This window comes from Capra hircus, chromosome 3 (assembly GCF_001704415.2).
Source record: "Capra hircus breed San Clemente chromosome 3, ASM170441v1, whole genome shotgun sequence".
NCBI lineage: Eukaryota > Metazoa > Chordata > Mammalia > Artiodactyla > Bovidae > Capra > Capra hircus.
The window spans coordinates 12,724,185-12,745,831 of NC_030810.1; the positions used below are offsets into that span (position 1 = coordinate 12,724,185).

The window sequence follows — 21,647 nt, forward strand, 5'->3', positions numbered from 1 at the left end:
AGAGGGAGAGGCTGGCCCAGGAAACGTGTTTCTTGTCCTACAGGTAAGGTACATGCTGAGAGCCCTAACAATAAAAGCCTTCTGATGAATGACGCAACAGAATTCTATTGACAATGAGAATGCATATGGAAAATCTGCTGTGGCAAATGAAACACAAGGAATATGAGTGATGGGTACAGAGGCTTTCACATAGGCACAGGCCCGAAATACAACACTAGCGCAAAATCAGGTAGAATACACTGGCTACAATGTGATTATCTGTCATCTTCAGAGAACTTTTCTCTTTTACTTTCTTGATAACTAAAACCAGAGGTAATATTTCCCTCCTTAGGACTCCAAGGGCATTTATCTACATGCTACTTTTATGGCACCTGTCATTCCCAATCTTATTTTATCTCTGTGTGCATACATTTGTTATCTCTTCTCCTAGATTGCAATTCCTTTGAGGGCAGGGTCCATGTAGTTCTTCACATCTGCTGTAGTTCTTGCACATGGCAGGCATTCGGTCACTATTTACATGAATGAATGCATATACTTACAAGCCAAAATATTTTATTTCTTTAAATAGAAAGCTTCTCTAAAGCATTTTACTTTTTAAGCACATAAAATCATTGCATCTAAAGCCCCATCTAACATTCAAGAAAAATTAGCAGTTTTAATCATGACAAAAACACGTATAATTGAATAGAAATTAGAATCCCCTTGATAGCCCTATGGGGAAAAAAGCAACCCAAGCTTCACAGCAGCTGGAGAGTAACCAACTAGGATCCAAATATTCTTGCCTTTAGAGGGGCCATGACTCAGAAATGTATCTGTAATTCTTAAAAAACACACTTCCATTTAATTGGTGTTTAAGAGTTGACTGTCCCTGAAGACTGTCTGATTTTCAGGTGTCCTAATGAGATGAGTGATTTGAGAATAGAAAGGCAGCATATTTAATGCCATGAATGTAACAGCAATCCCTCCTGCCTAAATTCAGAGACATGTTTATAGGCAGTTTTCAGTAATATATCTATGTTATATTTAGGACGGATCCTTACAAATTGATTACCTCATTAAAAACATCATATAGTCACTCCAAAGTTGTTTTTCAATCCCTGCTGAATGCCCAGAACCACACTATATGCTGTGAGCACAGGAGAAATTAGATGGTTCAACTCCTTCCTTCAAGCTTATATTTATACATGTATCAATTCAATATGTAAGTGTGTTCACATATATATATATAAATGGAAATCTACAGATTAAAAATGGATGCTCCTAGCACTGTTTACAATAGCCAGGACATAGAAGCAACCTAGATGTCCATCAGCAGACAAATGGATAAGAAAGCTGTGGTACATATACACAATGGAATATTAAAAGCTATTAAAAAGAATGCATTTGAATCAGTTCTAATGAGGTGGATGAAACTGGAGCCTATTATACAGAGTGATGTAAGTCAGAAAGAAAAACACCAATACAGTATATTAATGCATATATATGGAATTTAGAAAGATGGTAATGATGACCCTATATGCGAGACAGCAAAAGAGACACAGATGTAAAGAGCAGACTTTTGGACTCTGTGGGAGAAGGCGAGGGTGGGGTGATTTGAGAGAATGGCATTGAAACATGTATATTACCATATGTGAAACAGACCATCAGTCCAGGTTTGATGCATGAGACAGGGCGCTCAGGGCTGGTGCACTGGGATGACCCTGAGGGATGGGATGGGGAGGGAGGTGGGAGGGGGGTTCAGGATGGGGAACACACATACTCCCATGGCTGATTCATGTCAATGTATGGCAAAAACCACTACAATGTTGTAAAGTAATTAGCCTCCAATTAACATAAATTAATTTTTTTTAAAAAGACGCTCCTGTAATGTTTGTATGTATACATGACATATTACAAAGCAACAGCCAAACAAGTGACTAAAAAAAAACAAAACAATACTTGCACCACTAGCTTAAGTATCTTTACCCCTCCTCCCCTCCTCCCCTCCTCCCCTCTTCCTAGGTAGGTATCCTTGCCCCTGTGCTCAGCATCTCATTCTCAGACTGTCTGGTTCCTTGTTCGTTTCCACCAGAGCAGACTAAGGTTCTCAGGAGGAGAGCCTGCATCTTAGCATTTCTCTAGTGCAAATGAGGGAGTGGCAGTAAACGCTTCGTGAAAGTAAAGGGAAAGGGTAAGGCAGAGAAGCCTTCCCCCACAGAGCAGGTGGAGACGCTCGTGGGCCCCATCGCCCCTCCTTCAGTCTGCAGTGGTTTACAGCTATCCCGGGGAGAGCAAGCACTGCCCAAAGAGCTAGCACAGGGAATTCCCTCCCCATTTTGAAAAATACTAGAGTACATCAAGACACCCCCCTGAAACCTAGTCAGTGATAAATAGAAAACAGCAAGACCCACCGAAATGGCTTTTCTCCTGTATGGGTTCGAATGTGCTTCCTCAGATCACTGAGTGTGGTGAAGTACTTGCTGCAGCCTTCAGATTCACAGTTAAACGTCTTCCCTGTGTGAAGCCTCTGATGTGCTTTCAGCCTGCAAGATACCCCAGAGAAATCCCCTTTGTCATAATGCATGCCAGAGCTTTCCCACGTCAGCTTAATGGGCATCAAGGTCAAGTACATGAGAATTCTACAGTCATAATACACTAATATCAACATTTTGCGCTCAAAGAGAAATTCAAAGAATTATACAGCAGAGTGGGGTGAGTGTGACCCTGAAGCCAGGCTGCCCGGGACTCAAATTCTGGTCTCCTCGACCAGAAGGGGATCTCGACCCAGTTACAAAACCTCTCTCCTTCCATTCCCTTCGCAGTGCACAGGACACTGCCTGCCATGCAGTGAGTGCTTTTTAGGTACGTATGCTCAGCTGTGTCCACCTCTTTGCGATCCTATGGACTAGAGCCCACCAGTGTTAGCTATTACTGTGTTTGCTATGTGATAGCCAATGCTGAAGACTAATGTAAGTCTCCTGATATAAACGGTAGAAAAGAGAAATGGCTGATGAGCAGACCACTCCCCACTTCTTGAGGGGAGAAAAAAGTTAATCTTCAAGCTGAGGCTGGGAAGGAAATCAAAGAATCCTTAATACCAAGCTCCTGAGCCAACAGGAGATATTATTCCATACCAACTACTAAAATCCTCAGGCTGGGATGTCATTCTGGGAGATACAGATCCAGACACAAAGCTTTTCTGACTGTAACCGATCCAGGATGTGTCCATGTTTAAGTAACAACTCCTCTGAGGAACTGTCGGCAGCTGAGCGCAGCTGCCCTCTTTCAAGCCCTGCATGTGAGCGTCTGCCGGGTATAGGGGGAGCGCCATGGTGGTGGCAGAGCCGGGCTCGGGGGCTGGGTGCTGACCTGTAGAGCGTGTTGAACGCCTTCTCACAGCCCTGCACGTCGCACTCAAATGGCTTCTCCTTCGTGTGCACCCGCACATGGATCCTGAGGCTGTAGGAGGTGAGGAAGGCCTTGCCGCAGCCCTCCTGGTTGCAGACGAAGGTGTACTCCCCTCGGTGGGTCTTCTGGTGGGTGCGCAGGTTGCCTGCTGTGCTGTAGGTGCGGGGACAGCCCTCAAAGGTGCACTGGTACCGCTTTACCTGGCAGATGGAGGACACCTCGTCAGTGGCACAACGGAGCTGCCCAGCGCCTAACTCCCCCAGAGCTTGGCTCTCGGGAGAGGCAGGTGAGATACACAGGCTTCTGTCGTCGACACAGAAAGCACCTCTAACACAAGGGGGAAATCTTCCTGCTGAGCAAATTACACCAGGGCAACAAATGATGAGAGCGATGGACGAGAGACAAGGCAGAGGCAGTTAAATACTCTACATGAATATAAGACTGGTGTCCACTCAACACCCACGCCCTAAAGCGGGCACATACTACTACACTCACTCATGCTCACATACGACTCTAAGGCTCGACTCAACATCCTGTCCTCTGGGCCTGTAACCTGATGAGAACCAACCAACATAAAACTGAGTTTAAAACATTCTGAAATTTATATACTCAGTCACAGGTGTACTAGTTCAGTTATATACCAGCATAGTCTCTTCTGTAACTTCAGATCTACAAAATGAAAAACATGTATCACAGACTTCTGGGAATATCTGGTAGTACGGCGCTTCTCAAACTGCTCCTCCTGGTCCCCTTCCCTCACCACTCTTCCTGGAAAGCGTGCATCTGCAGGAGCCTCCACTTCCTGCAGTGCCTGTTGGAACCACTCAGCAAGCTGCCTTCACCAGACAAAACCATGCTCTTGAGCTTGCTGGTGCTCAAACTCTTTCCTCCTTCCCAATTTTCCTTTAGTATTGGAAAAAAATTTCTCACCGATGCCCTCTCCTTCTGAAAACGTGTCCTACACCACAAAGCAACTCCGTGGGGCTCTTTGTCTTCTTCCCTGAGTCACTCACTCCTTTTCTTTAACTTCCACATACAGGTTCAGCCCAAAGCTTCCCTCTCATCTTCCGAACCTTCCCCATCTCTCTCCTGGGAAAGGGGAAGCAATACAGCCTTGGCTGGAGAAAAATGACCACTGGCGCTTAGGTTCAGCACTTTGGGCAGGTCTTCCCACGTCTCGGAACTAAAGGTTCTTTATTTCTACACAGCAGAACTGAAATGTCCTGCTGTCTCATGGTGCTTGTGAGTAGGACAAAATGAGACAAAGCCTCTGTGAAGACTCTGTCAATGTCCTGCTGCTATACATATCAAGGCACTGCTGCTGCTGCTGCTGCTGCGTCGCCTCAGTCGTGTCCGACTCTGTGTGACCCCACAGACAGCAGCCCACCAGGCTCCCCCGTCCCTGGGATTCTCCAGGCAAGAACACTGGAGTGGGCTGCCATTTCCTTCTCCAATGGGTGAAAGTGAAAAGAGAAAGAGTTCTGCCTAGTCTTCAGCTTTAGCAGACACCTTCCCCCTTTACTCCTCATTGCTCTCCACGCTTCAGTCTGCTCTCGCCACACTACTGGTATCCATCTGACAGTTACTGAGCTCCTATACCCCAGGCAAAAGCTAGACACCACAGAGAAAAGGTGAACAAGGCAAACAGCTCTCCTTTTACGGTGCCTCCTTTTAAGGAGGCACACGTGCATGAATGATTATAGACTGTGCTGAGCCGGGCAATGCGCACACCCGTGGTGCCTGGGAAGCATACAAAGAGGGAAACCTATTCCTTCTCGGAAAGACTGGGCTCAGTGAAGGCTTGGAGACTGAGGCATTCCGTCTGAACTGAGGATGTGTTTTGGTTTGCCTATTGGTCTATTTTTTAGGGATTAACTGAAAGACCGTTCCTTAGACAAACTGGAGGAGATGCGCATTCCAGAAAGAGGTAACGCCTTGAGAACTACATGCAGAGATGAATGAGAACGCTGGTCCAAGAGACCACAAACACACCTCGGTAGGTGAGAGGCTGGAAACAGAATCTAGAAAAATGAGTGAAGCCTCCTCCGTTAAGCTGGGAAGTAGAGGAAGAGGACAACAGGGAGCCAAGATATCTTGGTTTGAGCCAAGATAGCAACACAACCAGATGAGGGGTTTAAAAGAGATCATTCTGGAAGCCTATGGAAGATAGACTGGAAGGGTAAGCGAACAGAAGAAGGGGTAGCAGAGGTGAAGAGAAGGGGGACAAGTGTCCAAGACAGAGGTGAGAAGGATCCAAACTAGGGAAGTGATGGGGCTTCCCTGGCAGTCCAGGGGTTAAGACTCTGTGCTCCCAATTATAGGGGGCATGGGTTCAATCCCCGGTCAGGGAACTAAGATCCCGCATGCCACACAGCATAAGTAAATAAACTGACAGTGGACATTATGAGAGATGAATTCAGGAGAAAATAAAAGGGGGGAAATGAGTGGCTCTAGTGACAACAGTGTGCTGAGGCGTGGTAGCAATGGGGAATGGCAAAGTCAAGACCAACTCCCAAGATTAGGGCCTGCAGGACAAAACAGATGGTCACACACCAATTTTGGACTGGACAGAGGGTGGGGAGAGGTGGTAAGTTGGGTTTGAGGTACTGCCAGGTAGCAATGTCTAGTAGGCACACATATAGGCTGGAAGCTAAAAAATACAGCCTAGTGCAGGAGTTTCTGGTACACAGATAACAGCTGCCTTTACTATATACTACAGCAGGCTGGTTCAAGGCCCAACCCTGCTACTTACTGTCTAACTTTGGGAAAATTACTTAAGCTAAGTCTCCAGCTCCTGTTTACAACATGGAGGAAAGAAAAATCAATCTTTTTAGGGTTGTTATAAAGATTAGGGATAATTCGTGTAAAGTATTTCAACACAGGGACTGGCATATAGTAGATGCTCAATACAATCTTGGCCACGAGGCCAAAGGACGGGCTCCTGAATGTCACCAACGTTTAGGGAACTGGTAAAAAGAAGAGACGCCACTGATGGGTGAATGGGTGACAGGACTGCGGAACTGGGAAGAGAATGCAAAGGAGATGGACGTCACAGAAGCCAAAAGATAAAAGGTCTTGAGGGAAAGAGAATGGTCAGGACGTTTTCAGAGAAAACAAGGAAGATAGGAAGGACTAGGGAAAGTATAGGATCCAGCAGCTAGGAATTCACCAAGGACTCAGCAAGACTAGTTTTAATGGACTGATGAAGCCAGAAGTCTGGCTTAAGGTGAATCATGAGAGGCAGGGATACAGACTGGAGGTGCAGACTGGCAGAAGTGGACTTCTGAGTTGATGAAATCTTGTTTGTTAGAAGTAAGATAGGTTTTGAGCATATTTGGGAGGAAAAAGGTCCTGGATGAAAGAAGCTGAGGATCTGGGAGGAACATAAAGATGACAAGGATATTTAAAAGCCCGGGTGGAGGGAAAGGCCTGAGGTAGGGAGAAGGACATCCAGTTTCAGAGAGGGAGGATCTGATGTTAAGATGTGGTGACTCAAGGGCCTTTTGGGCCACGTGGTCCCTCTTACAGCTACTCAGCTCCACTGCTGTATGTACGTGGAAGTAACCATTTGTTGTTGTTTAGACACTAAGTTGTATCTGACTCTTCTGCAACCCCGTGGACTGTGGCCTGCCAGGCTCCTCTGTTCATGGGATTCTCTAGGCAAGAATACTGGAGTGGGCTGTCATTTCCTTTTCCAGGGGATCTTCCCGACCCAGGGTTTAGGCAGACTCTTTACCACTGAGCCATCTGGGAAGCACCGAAAGTAACCACAGACAGTACATAAATGGACAAGCAAGGCTGTGCTCCAAATAAACTTTATTTATGGACAATGAAATCTGAATTTCATCATTTTCATATATCATGAAATACTGTTCTTTAGATTAAAAATGATTTTTAAATGTGAAAACCATTCTACACAAACAGGCATCTGTTTGCCAAACCCTGAAAACCTGTGGGGGTGGGGAGGGAGGAGCCCGGAGTCCTCCCATCTCCCCTGGGCTCCAGGTCCTTCTCTCAAAAGCCCAATCCCTAGTAGGATTTTGCACAGGATTTTAAGTTCCCCAGACAAGGGTTCTCCTGCTCATTCACCTCTTTCCCTTCCCTAGGCCACACCGGAGGTGATCCATAAATACCCGCTGAATGGAACTATTGACCAGGCATTCTCATGTCTCAGGGCCTAGTTTGGAAGCCAATCGCCACCAGATTTATTCTAAACCAGTGAGCACACGTGCCATTTCCCTGCTCAAATGATACAGCCCCAATTCCCTAGCCTTGTGTTCAAACTCCTTCAAGGTGCTCTTCAGGCCAGCAGCAGAGAACTGTCAAGGCCCACAGGGGACAGTGCCCCTTCCCTAACTGCAGCACTGGAGTCCCATCTGCCTGCCTTTGGACTCTCTGTTCTCTTACTGGAAACGTCCAGCTCCTTTCTTCTCTGCTTTTCCCAATCTCTTCCACTCAAGCTTCACCACCTCCAAGGCCCTCCACTACCATTCCATACCTACGTGACAGTGCCCGTCTCTGAATTCCAATAGTATTTAACTATGCCACTCACTTGACACTTAGCTTATGCAGCTAATTATCCTCTCATGCACATGTCCTGATTTCTCAAGACGGAAAACCTCTCTGGTACTTCGAGATAGAGATTTCAAAATGACCCCTGACCCGGGAGGAGAGCCACGACTGTGAGTGCTCCACTTAAGGAGTCTGCGAGTGTCAGTCATAGAGCTCATGACATGGTGAATGGCGAGCAGAATTTCATTTTTAAGATGCTACAGCAGTTGATATCTTCCTAAGTAACAAGTGAAATTAACTACCCATTCCTGTCTCTCTGCCCTGCCAACCGCTCCTCTCATCTAGGTTTTCTTACTTGGCCAATTAAAGCTTCCATTAAGTGTTCCTTCCTCAGGAACTTGTTCCCTGACCCATTCCTACCCTCTCCCCGAATGAGAAGAGGTATCCTTATTACAGGGGCTTCCCAGTGGGCTCAGCGGTAAAGAATCTGCCTTCCAAGCAGGAGACGCAAGTTCGATCCTTGGGTTGGGAAGATCCCTCAGAGAAGGAAATGGCAACCCACTCCAGTACTCTTGCCTGGGAAATCCCATGAACAGAGGAGGCTGGTGGGCGACAGTCCATGGCGTCACAAGAGTTGAACTCGACTCAGAGACTAAACAACAATTGTTATTACAGGTTTTCATGGCATCCTGGGCTTCCCTGGTGGCTCAGACAGTAAAGAATCCGCCTGCAGTGTGGGTGACCTGGGTTCAATCCCTGGGTTGGGAAGATCCCCTGGAAAGGGCAGGGCACGGCCGCCCACTCCAGCATTCTTGCCTGGAGAATCTCCATGGACAGAGGAGCCTGGTGGGCTACCGTCCATGGAGTTGCAAAGAGTCAGACACGACTGCGCGCCTAGGCACAGCACATGGCGTCCTGTGTGTCTTTAAAGCACAGAATACCAGTAAGATTGAATAATTACATAATTAGATAATTTACATAATTATCTATGTAGATGCTAGGCACAGCAGTAGCTGGAGAACAGAAAGCACCAAGTAGATACCTGTCAAGTTAAACAATGAACCGCTACTCTGCAGCGCGACTGCAGCAGGCTCCATGAGAGCAAGGGCCACATCCGGCTCGACCAGTTCACTGCCACAGCCTCAGGCACCAGCCTCTGGAGAAGGGGCTGAGACTTGCTGAGTGAATGGACAGATGACTAAACAAACGAAACTAAACCAACAGGACTCCCTGTTGAGGAAAGTAGGGGCAAGGGCTCTAAGTGACAGAGGGACAGAGTTTCAAGGAGGGCCAACCAGGTCAAATATGGCAGAGGTGACTGAGGAAGCGTTTCTTAAGACTCAGCTCACAAGGTCACAACTCGGCCAGCAAGACTAGTGTCACTGGGAGGGTGAGAGCAGAAGCCAGGACCTACCAGGCTGAGAAGATGGGAAAAGGGAGGACGTGGAGATACTGAATAAAACTACTCTTACACAAAATAGCGGAGGGGAGAGGACACAGCCTGAGCAAGGTGTGTGGATTTAGCGGTGGGACACACGGCTGTCAAAGCAAGTGCTCCCCAATACTACACTGAATACATGTGTGATCTCACCCTGTCTGGAAGAAGGCAGGAAACGCAAGTGCCAATACTGTCTTTCAGAATCGTTTTTAAACAGCATCAAATATCAGAAGAAGGGAAAACAAACCACCACAAACTGGATCAGAGCAGGAAGTTGCAAAAAACCTCCTTACTCAGCAGAGGTATTGCAACATTTGGTACATTTAAATACAATTAAAGTTTATCACGCATGTACGCATTCAAAAAAAGTTCTGTTCCAGGGATTATATTGTCCCAGGAGATAGGAATACAGAAAAAATGGCTCCTGCTCTCTAGAAGCTCAAAGTCGAGAAGAGATCCAAACAGACAAGAACAATAGGGTATGAGGAAATGTACAGATGTTAGAATATAGGGAAATATAGAGAAAAAGACTAAGAAAAACTCAGGAGGCAGGAGGAGAAGGGGACAACAGAGGATGAGGTGGCTGGATGGCATCACCAACTAGATGGACATGAATTTGAACAAGCTCCGGGAGTTGGTGATGGACAGAGAAGCCTGGCATGCTGCAGTCCATGGGGTCGCCAAGAGTCAGACACGACTGAGCGACTGAACTGACTGAAGAAAAACTCAAGCTTGGGGATGACTAAGAACTACTTCTCAAAGGAGGTGATGCCCAACCTGAATTTAAAGAACTTGAGGGACACATAATTAATTGGCCTGTTGAAATTAACCAGAGTAGGGGACTTCCCTGGTGGTGCAGTGGATAAGAATCTGCCTGCCAATGGGGGACACCGGTTCGATCGCTGCTGGTCTGGGAAGGTTCCACATTCGGCAGAGCAACTAAGCCCGAGCGCCTAGAGTCCGTGCTTCACAAGAGCCGCTGCAGTGAGAAGCCTGGGCACCACAACTAAAGAGGAGCCCCCACTCTCCGCAACTAGAGAAAAGCCCGCGTACAGCAAAGATGACCCAGTGCAGCCAAAAATAAACAAATAATTTTTAAAATTAAAAAAAAATTTTTTAAAGAAATTAACTAGAGTACCTATAATATGAACACGTCACCAAAGATTCCATCGGAAAACACGTTTCTCCAAAAGAGCTTAAGTACTACATCACTTACACAGCTGCTGATTAGGGAGCTAGGGAGCTCAGATACAGCACAGGCTGGGATCACTGAGGATGGGGTCTAATGTTTCATAAAGGGCAGCAGGCATAAAAGTTTTCAGATGTTGATTTATAAAGTGTTCTGAGTAGTTCTAGAATAGAGAAATAATTAACAAAGGTGACTGCCCTTGTAAGTTAATAGAAGCAGAGAAGGAAAGGTGAAATGAGATAAGCAAAAATAAGAAAATTAAACACTGGAATTCTAGGAGACAACAGCTTCAAAAGAAATTCAGAAGTGGGACTTCCCTTGTGTCCAGTGGTTAAGATGCCACTGCAGGGGGCGCAGGTTCAATCCCTCGGTAGGGAACTAAGCTCCCCACGTGGTGCACAGGAGGGGTAAAAAAAAAAATCAAGAAGAGAAAAAAAGCTGAGTTTCTGCTGGAGGAAAAAGAAATGAGGCCAGCAGAATTAGATCCCACACACACTAACAGCGCCATTGTCAGTAAGGAAAGGGAGTCTCTGATTCTGAACACCGAGCATCTGAACATACTTATAAATCAATGCTCAGCCTGGCTCTGCCCCTTCCTTCCCATCCCTCTCCCCAGCACCAACTCTCTCCCCACACTGTCAGTGATCTCTCTCCCACTCCATCATATGCAACCAAAGAGCTCGGAGGAGAAATGGAAGAGCTCTGCACTGCCTACCACAGAGCTGAATTCACACACTGTCTCCACGCCTCAACCCTGTACCTTTAGGGAACCAGTGCCACCCTGCTGCTCTTCACGTCTCAGCCCTTCTCATAGCTAATGGGCTTCAGTGTACGATTCTTGCCTCAGATTATTACAAAAATACATAACTATCAGAATCCTGAACACAGTGCCTGGTACATAGCAGGCACTCAAAAGATGCCAGCCACCTAACCCTCTTGCCACTGCCAGCAAAACAGGAGTCCTCATTCTTTAGCTGTAAGAGCCCTCAGCTTATGAAATAAGTAAGCCATGGGGATGTAGTGCACAGCACGGTAACTACAGTTAATAGATATGTATTGTCTATCTGAAAGTTGCTGACAGGGTAGATTTTAAAAGTTCTCATCACGAGAAAAAAAATGGTTAACTAGACTTATTATGGTGATCATTCTGTAATATATGCAAATACGGAATCATTATGTTGCATATCAATTTTATCTCAATTGTAAAAAGTTAAAAACAATATTTAAAAAGAGTCCGAGATTTGCCTGGTACCCCAACTGCCCACCATGGAAGGAAGTTTTGGGGGCCTGCTCTCAGGAAGCCCAAGAAGTCCAAGGGAGGAGGGTGAGTGTCTGGAAGGTTACCTGTGGCAAGGGCTGTACCCAGAGCCCCTGCAGAGGGACTACGGACATGTTCTCCTTGTAAAACATGGTTCTAAATGGTGGGTCACGTTCCACAACCGTATTAATAAGACAGTTCAGCAAGTCAAGGGTGACTGGGCTCCAGGGTACCTAAACACACAATCTATAACCCTGTTTCAGGAGAAAACGCTTCCCAAAGAGTTCCAAACAAAGACAGTTCAACCTTTTCTTTAACAGGAGGATATGCCCTTCCATACCTCCTTCAAGACCATGTAGGGGACTTCCCTGGTGGTATAGTGAACAAGATTCCACTCGCAGATGCAGGGGACACAGGTTCAATCCCTGGTCCGGGGAGGTCCCACATGCTGCTGAGCAACCGAGCCCATGTGCCAAAACCACTAAGGCCACACGCTACAGCCTGGGAACCACAACGGCTCAAGCCTGCACGCCCTAGAGCCCACGCTCCACAAGAAGAGAAGGTCCCACAAGGACAAGCCGTGCACTGCAACAAAGAGGAGCCCTCTCAACTCCGAAACCAGAGAAAGCCTGAGCGCAGCAACAAAGAGGAGTGCTGCCAGAAGTAAATTAAAAAAAAGAAACAAGAAAGAACCACGTGGGCCTTCAAGGAAGAGAGGACATTCACCAAACAGGCACCAGGCATGATCCTGAACGTTTTACGCATCCCCTGTTGTGCATATATAAATGAATAAATCTTATTTCACCTTCACGAAAAGTGACACGATATTTTTATTTCAGTTTTAAAAAAGAAGAAATGGAGCAGCTTGCCCAAGGCCACTCAGTATATACCAGAACAAAGATGGAACCTAGGTCTAACTTATCCCTGTGCACATCACAGAGGAAACAATTTTAAGAATAAGCTAGATTTAAATAAGAGAAAAACATGAACATTCAGACTCTTTCTCCAATGTCCTACATTGAAATATTAGCAATACTCAACAGGTACAGCCTGCATACAATGTAAATCTGAGAACTGTTATTCCTGCAGCATTATGCTGGAAAACCAGTTGGAATGTAAAGTCACCCTGGTCTCTCTTCCAAGCCAGTGGGCCTCAGTGATGGAAACGCTGATGGCTGAAAAGAAGTATGTGACACGCATGCTGGCATGCGGGAGATAGCGCTCAACTGGCTTCATCTGCTGGCAAGGGAAAATGCTTCCAACCCTGGTTCCCTACCGAACCCTGCGCCTTCGGCCTCAGCGGTCTTCCTTCCGGACTCCCCAGAGTCCCTCAGGGCAGGGATTATTTCTTTGTCCTTCGGGATATCTGACAAACGCTGGTGATACTCAATAAGTAAAAGCTTGTGGAAAGAATGAACAGATCCTCAACACTAGCATTTCAAGCAGAAACTGTCTCTGTCCTAGTTCTGCAGGGCAATTCTGTGAGAGTTTACAAGGGAACCTGTAAAGGAAGATAATCACGGTGTGCAAAGACTAAAAGTGGGCAGATCCCCTCTGCAGAGTCAGCAACAACCTGGTTTGTCTGAGAGGATCCTCACACTGCCTTAGGGATTGATAATGAGCAATGAGATTGGAACTGGGTCCCCAAGGTAAAGGACACATTGCAAAAAGGCTTTGAAACACTAGAGTCAAATTTTCCCCCTTATTCTATATCTTAAAATTTGTCACACTAAAAAAAAAAAAAAAAAAAAAGATCCCTTGGAATGTCACTGACCAACATAGCAAGCAACCCAATTCATTAAGCATCCCTGTAGCTGTGCTTCTTGGCAGAAAAATATATTTTCTCCCAATCAATGCTCTGGGACACTCGAGTGCATCATCAAGAGCATATTTAGTATGTGACTCCTGGGTTTCTTCACCCTTCTTGGCCAACCATGCAGCAGAGAAGTGCAAGGTCAGTTCAGGGGTGCGGGGAGACACATTCACTGATGTGGTTCAGAGGAAGTAACCCAACAGTCCTGAAATGGTCTTGGGAAGGGCACAGATGCAAAAAAGTTTAGGAGACCAGTGACTGCATGAACTGACGAAAGGAAACATAGCTGCTTAGAAACCTGGAGTAAAAAGGTATTAAAGGAGCAATTCTTAAGAATGCTGACCCTGAGAATGACAGGTTCTCATTCTGACAGGTCAGAGTGACAATGTCTTGATTTGAGAGCTTCTGAATCATTGACTCGATTAACTTAAGTCTTAGCCAACTCTGGGAGATAGGGAAGGACAGGGAAGCCTGGTGCACTGCCATCCATGGGGTCGCAAAGAGTTGGACACAACTTAGCAACTAAACAGCAATACCAAGTCAACAGGCAGACAGCAGTCAAGTAGCACGTACAAGAAGACCGGTGCACTTTGGATGGGAATGACCAGTGGCCCTGTGGGAAAAGGTAGGCTCTGTAGCAAGGTTCTGGCTGGTTTATTTTTGCACAAAACAAGCACAAGGGAGAAAAAAATGAAGTAATAGGTAAGCCAACCACACACTATAGCAAACAATGGAACAATCTATGGTAAACAGGAAAATCAAGCCAGAATCTGACTCAGAAAATAAGCTGCTTAGGAAGCCAAGATGACTAGCTATCAAATGATTTCATTTCTTAAGAGTAACACCTGGGCATAGAGATACAGAAAAAGACCACAGTTTTTTGTCGTTTTTTTTTTTTTTTTGAAAGGTGGAGGTGGGGGGAATGTAAAGAAATCATGAAGAGTGTTATCAGACAGCCATAAACACTGGCCTCTTCATACCAATTAAATGGATTTAAATGCCAAGAAATAAAATAACATCGCCATTACAACAAAAGCTACAGTTATGATGGCGCTCCAGGAAGGCGAGTCTACTGAATGTCTGGTCATTTAGCACAATTTTCAAAGACTGAAAGCCACTGGGGCTTCTCCCTCAACCTCCAGACAACCCCACACCTAATGATTTCAATGAGTGTCTAGAACCTTCCATGTAGGTCTCATGGATAGAATGGGAAAACATGGTGGGAGGAAAAGAAAGCACAATGGGTTAAATCCATGGTGGACTGAACAAGGTATTTGTCTTATTCAACATGATTATCAAGGCTCAAAAGACATGAATGGTAAACCAGGCTTGCAAGTAGGACGGAGTGACAGCTCATATCACTGGTTGCATAATCCTCCTTTCCCCACCATCCCCTCCTTTGCTGCCTAGATCAGCGTTTCCCAAAACGTGTTCCACAGAACACTGACCATGGAAATAAGACCTGAAAAAATGGTTTCCCAAGTTCAAAATATTTGGAGAATTCTGCATTTCCTTCCTTCTTGGTTATTATCAAAAGCTCTTGAGAAATCCCATATTAATAAACAAATCTCTGTCTTGATTTAACTTAAATGTTTCCCAAACATCTGCTCTTGAAAAAGTCTCACACAGTAATCATTAACTGAGGATGGCCCAAAGTTTAAGCCCTAAGCCATGTTCAGATTTCCTCTGCTAAAAAAACGATCCAATCCCCTTCCTTACTACTGCCTCATCACTTTTCTTCCTCCAACTACCCTATTTAAAAAAAAAAAAGAGAGAAACCTTGATGCTTCCTGCCTCCTGTTTCCTCACCACCCACTCATTTCTCCATCATCTGAAATCTGGCCTCAACCTCCAGTGAACGTCTTCCCAACAGGTGATCAATCGCACAAGCAGCTGAGCTAATGGTTCATCTTCAGCCCCTCGCTCCCTCTTCAGGGTCACAAAAGAATATTCATATTTCTTAAATCCCTCTTCCCTCAGCTTCCACAACATCGTGTTCCACCCATCTCTGGGACTATGTGATCTCTGGTTCCTCTTTCTCTTTCTAACCCTTAAATTCTCAGAACAAGTCTTATTTCCTCGCCCTTAGGTTATTTGCCCACAGTTTGAACAACTGCACTTTCATGGATCCACAATTCTCATCCCAAACCCCTTCCTTGACTTCAGATCCGCATTTCCAAACAGCTTCTCAACTTGTTCACTTTATTTTTCTCCAAGGACTATACATTCAATATACTCCAACCAGTTCACCAGTTTCCCCACCAAATATTCTCCTCTTCCTCTCGATTCCTGTTAATGGAATCGCCATTCTTGGAGGGCAAGGGGGACAGAAGAGTCAGCTGCTTTCTCCCCAGCCTGCATAGAGCACTCTGAAGAGGCCTCAAAGTACCTATCACAGTAGACGTGAACTACTTAAGTCACTACTGAGATCTGAAGCTCCGTGAGTCATCTGTGTGGCCTCTGTGCTGAGAGAGAGAAGACACTCAACACGCTTAGAAAAACAGATAAATCCTTTGAATCAAACTCAATTTACCACTCATTCTCCAAACTTTAATAATAAACCACATTCTCTTATACTTCAACAAAAGCTCTGGATTCTTTCCACGTTAACCTTCATCAGACTCAAAGGAAACCCCAAACCTAACCTGAAACCATCTTCTAGCCAGGCAATCAAGCTGCCACGGCTACCAGAGCAACATTTCTAAAATGCTGCTCTAACCACATCACTCCTTGGTTCAGACACCTTCAGTGTACTTTCAGAACACAGTCCAGACCCACTGCATGCTATCACTGCCTTCCACGTCTGGATGTCTACTATCTTTTCATCCTTCTCTTCTACAGCTCCCCGTGTTCTAGTCTAGGGGTAGTCTAGGAAACCCAACGCCTGTTTTCTCCTGTAAGGAAAATTTTACTGGAATACAGCTAATTGACATTTAGGGCCAGACAATTAATTATTTGTTGGTAGGGGGCTCTCCTGTGTACTAGAATGTTTAACAGGATCTTTGGACTCTGCCCAATAGGTTCCAGTAACATTTCCCCAAGGTGACAACCAAAAATGTCCTCAGACATTGCTAAATGTCTCCTGGGGGACAAAACTATCCCCAGCTAAGAAACAACAGTCTAGAGATTTTCAAGTGTCAGCTAACAGTAAGATGTCATTGATAATAAAATATAGACCATATAGTAATTGCAGTACAGTGTCCAGATGAAGAGATAAGAGTCGCATGGTATTCGGTGCCAGCTGACTCACACTTCTGAGACTGTTCAATTACAAATTTTAAGGACTCTGGAAAATTGGAACTTATACAATCAAAAGTGACCAGGATGCTGAGAAACTAGGGGAAGGTGTCATAAGAGGGACACGAAAGTCAGCGGAGAAGGTGTAGAGAAACCCATGATCTTTAACTACCTTGATGGATGCCCTCTGTGGGAGGACGGTTTAGCTCACTGCTCAGAAAAGAAGATCTAGAACCAGCGGCAGCAGCTGCAGGAAGGCAGATTCTTGGCTTCATGTAAGCCAAAGCTTTCTAACAATCAGAGCCGGCCAACAAACTCTGTATTAAGCTCAACTGTGGAACAGGGTGCTCTCATCACCCTGGAGGTATTCAAGCAGAGACCAGAGGAACTGCTGCAGAGAGACTTCTGCATGAGGTGGGAGGTACGACACGACGGTCTCACTAGGTCTCCCTTCCAGCTCTGAGATTCTAAGGCTAGCGAAGGAAAACCATATGCCACGAATCAAACTCTCCAGTTTCAAGACCTGAATTACAGTAAAAGAGAAAAACATTTTGCGAAACGATTTACCCAACAGCTGTTTAGCAACATCTGACGGTTAGTCCCTGGCATTGTGACTACAGGGATCTACGAGCTGACCTGCAGTTCGTTCCTGGAAAATGTATATCACTACCTTTAAACCGCATCTTTTACTCTGCTAATTATCACCACTTTGTATCACGCTTCACAGTTTTCAAAGCATTGTAATAATGAGTTACCTTATGTGCACTAGCTAAATATGAGCGTGAAAACTTTTAGATAAACTGCCTCTTGCTCGAGTTTCTTACAAAAGAAAGCTAGCCTTTATTGTCCACTACATGTTCACTAATAAAGCATACTTCAGCAAACACTCATTTCTCCAGAACAAAGCATTTTTACACAACGCAGTTATTTCCGTATCAGAGACATGGATTTACCTCCGTGAAATGTCTATTTTATTTATGATCTGAGGAGGAAATTTGGAAAAGTAGCAATTTAGCTTTCCCAGATTTAAACAAAGCCATACACACTGAAAGTTTCAGAAAAGAGTCACAACAAAACATGAAGCATATACTGTTAAGGAAAGCCACTGTAGGTCCTAATTCCAGGGGCTCGGATACTCCCTGGCTGAAACTGCCATCTACTGTGATTTAAGGACCCTCCCCAAAGCCAAACCGGGCCCTCACCCACTGCTTTACTTACTTCTTTACGTTTTGTTTCTGGACATTCCGACTGTAGAGTGAGGGTTGCACCTTCAATATTTCTTGGCATGGGCGTGGAACCAGGGTTTATTGTTAAATGGATCTGATCTGGTGAGATAATGTGTTGCACGTAACCCTGGGACATTGCTTCATGATCTATTAGATGAAAGCCCTCTTCACCCCCTACTAGAAAAGGCAAGTGTTCTCCGCACTGTCCATCGTCATCTTCATCCTCCAAAGTGCCAGGGTCCTGCTCGATAAGAACAGTCGTCCTATCGTAAACAGTTCCAGATGAGGAAGGCACCAGTCCGTTCTTATCCACAAACCTGAGCATCTTGTCATCGGGGGTCAGCTCATCTTCCTCTACCTCAAAGTAGCTGATGCTGTCGTCTGGACTGTGGTCCCCCATGGTTCAGTTGTGCTCAGCCCAATTGTGAGAAATGGAAAGGCAGTAACCTGTCTACAAGAGAACAAAGCCAGAGTCAAAGTCATAAACCACAGGACCCAGAGACCTCACCTCCACAGCAGTCACAAGACTTTTTCCTCTCCATATAAGAGCAGGCCAGAGTAATGAAAAACATCTTCTTTGGGAATTTCAAGTTGAAAACTATCAAGTCATTTTGAAGGAAAAACAATGCCTTTTTTAAAAAAATGGAAGTAATGGGAATTCCCAGTGGTTAGGACTGCAGAGCGCCCAGGTTCAATCTGTGGTCTGAGAACTAAGATCCTAAAAGCCACTTAGTGTGGCCAAAGAAATTTTTTAAATAAATATATAAAATAAAAATTTTTAATGGAAGTAATAAGTAGCAGCTCATAAGACCTTCCAAATGTGCCTTACTGCCAAACACTGTGAAGGTGAGTCAAAATACTTTAGGGGAAACAGGGACAAACTGTTTCAGGGCTGGATTGTTATAAATCTTAAAGAAAGGAAACTCCAAATGAAACAGTGAGGCAGTAAGTTTACGGTGGAAGAAGCAGGGTTTTGAAGGTAGGGTCACCTAGCCACAAATCCTGGCTTTCCTACTTACTGCCTGGGTAACTTTCTGTGCCTTACTTTTCACTTATGTAGGGTGGGACTGGTAATTCCTGTTCTCACAAAACTGTTATGCGGAGTAAAAGACATAATATATGTTAAAACGCAATGTCTGACCACAGCAGAGGAATCAAGAGTAAATCTGTTCTCTCCATCCCAAAACAGATGTTTCAGTTTCTGGCTAGTGGCTGCTAAGTCACTTCAGTCGTGTCTGACTCTGTGCAACCCCATAGACGGCAGCCCATCAGGCTCCCCCGTCCCTGGGATTCTCCAGGCAAGAACACTGCAGTAGGTTGCCATTTCCTTCTCCAATGTACAAAAGTGAAAAGTGAAAGTGAAGTCGCTCAGTCCTGTCCGACCCTCAGCCACCCCATGGACTGCAGCCTACCAGGCTTCTCCATCCATGGGATTTTCCAGAGAAGAGTACTGGAGTGGGGTGCCATTGCCTTCTCCGTTCTGGGTAGTGGAGCTGACCCCTAATCAGGTATATCTAATGAAGATCACTTTATCTATTAATCTCCTAAAACAATCTGGTGTTCACCAGAAGCTAAGTTTTATAGGGTGCTCTCTGAAGTGAGGGAATGATGAGTCTTATTTTAGTCCCTAGGCATGAGGAGTTCAGGAGATGTCAGTTAATGAGAGACTTGCAGATATACCCTCTTGGAAGGATATATACTCTCTTGGGGAAAATATCAAACTTGAAGTTTTCCTGTTCTGGAATAGTGATTCTTCTTTTACCTGCAAACACACCGGTTCCACAAACGCGGGTTTGGCAGACAGACTAGAGAATTTACAAATAATTAGTACATCACTTTTAATTTTCAGTCTGGCTTTGCACTTTATCTTTCTCTTCTGTTTCGGATCAGAAAGTGAACCTTTACTCGGTAGGGCGGCTAGACACAGTGGTAGTTACCAGAGACAGGCCAGGGGATCTGATCCGGGAGGAACCGGCCCGACCCCTTGCTCTGGCTTACGCAACCCGGTGGATGCACATTTCGCTGCATCTGAGAGGAGAGATAAGAGCACCGGGGGCCCCACTGGGCTGCCCCAGCACCACAGGCGGCAACGCGGAGACCAACTGTCCGGAACAAACCAGACCAGGAGCTTTGAGGGTGGCAAACAAGAAGTACAAACGGAGCACCCTAAAGAGGAGACTGGGAAAAGGAACCTGTCTGGGATAGTCCCCCGTCAAGGGCTACACGAAAAAACCCGAAGTCAGGCTGGGGGGCTCCAGGCCAGGAGAAGAGGGGCAGGGTCCGGATCTCCATGGAAACAGGGGAGGGGGGCTGGATACTCATCCCCATGGAAACGGAGGAGGGGTGGGGTCCCTATGGTAACCGGCCTGGGGTTCCTACTGGAAAATGCTTCAGGAGGAAGCCTAAGTCCCGTGCCTCCCGGGAAGTCCCCAGCCCAGGCCGCGTCTAGTTTCGCCTTTTACCTCCGCGGCTCCCGGCAACGGCGGCGGCGGCAGCAGCTTCTCCCCTCCCCAGCGGCACCATGATTGCCCCCACCTTCCCCGAACGTCACTTCCGCTTCCGCTTTCCGGAGGAAAGGGAAGATACGGGCTCCGCCTCCCATTGAAGCCTCTGGTTGGTTTAGTCAGTGCGGGGTCTGAGCTCGAGCCTCCAATTAGCGAGCGCGAAAGGGGCGAGGCGGGGCGGGCACCGCGGAGACTTGGCTGGGCGGCTAATTCCGCCCGCGCGGTGAAGAACCTGCTTCGTATTCTGCTTGCGGGGTTCAGAGTTCCGCTCTAGAGGCACCAGACGCGAGGAAGATGGGTCAGACCCGCTAATCACTAACCCAAAGTCGCCTCAGCGGGGCTTGCGCTGCCGTCCCCTTGGCAGCCGCAAGCACGACGGGAAGGACCACAGTTAGCCGCTGAATTCCGGCCAGGACCGCAAGGGGGAAACCTGGAAAGCTGTGGCATTCCCGCGTTTCTCCTGTAGCTCCAGCTTCCCCTCCTCACCCAACAAAGTTAGTAGGCCAGGAGGGCTCCAGAAAGGAATCCTGGACCCAAACGGCAGAGATGGAGAGTATTCCAAGCCTGGCTAGAGGGCGCCGCCACCTCTTTCCCCTCTCACAGGCTCTTTTAAGACGCCCAACTCGTCACTCGCCTGCCCAGGCCGTGTCTCCCAAGTTTTTCCCCTCCAGAGGACTGCCGGCTTCCTCCGGACACGCACCCGGGCCAGGTAACGCCACCTACTGGCCATTCCCTTTCTTTAACCGTTCATATTGTCATACAGCCTGCCTGTATCTAAATCACTACACTGCCAAGGAGTGGTGGTGTTCCAAGAAACTATTTTGAACGTGCTTTCATTCTGCTCCAGACTTATAAATGCCTGTTAGATCTAGCTGTCAGAACTCCTTATCAGCCACAACCGTCTTCCCTATAAGCTACTTCTCTTAGAATATTCAGAGTGGGACAACTCTCAGAAATTAGATCAGGGGTCAAGGGGTTGGGCCAGGCCTGTACTAGCTCTTCCTTGAAAAATGTAAATAGTGGTTGTTATCACCAGACTACCAGGCAAATATCTGTCTGGCCCCTGACCAGCTGTCCCCAGTG

General features: G+C 46.2%; 1 protein-coding gene across 2 annotated transcripts in view; it reads right to left on the reverse strand.

Annotated features, from left to right (window-relative positions):
* MTF1 (metal regulatory transcription factor 1) overlaps positions 1 to 20,610 on the reverse strand; it is a 46,072-nt gene extending 25,462 nt beyond the window's left edge. For both annotated transcript variants that reach the window (XM_018041871.1, XM_018041862.1), the window contains exons 1-4: positions 20,523 to 20,610; positions 18,053 to 18,511; positions 3,349 to 3,587; positions 2,391 to 2,522 (exon numbers count right to left, since the gene is read on the reverse strand). In XM_018041871.1, coding sequence (XP_017897360.1) covers positions 2,391 to 2,522; positions 3,349 to 3,587; positions 18,053 to 18,460 — 779 coding nt within the window. In that variant the 5' untranslated portion in view covers positions 18,461 to 18,511; positions 20,523 to 20,610. The remainder of the gene's footprint in view (positions 1 to 2,390; positions 2,523 to 3,348; positions 3,588 to 18,052; positions 18,512 to 20,522) is intronic.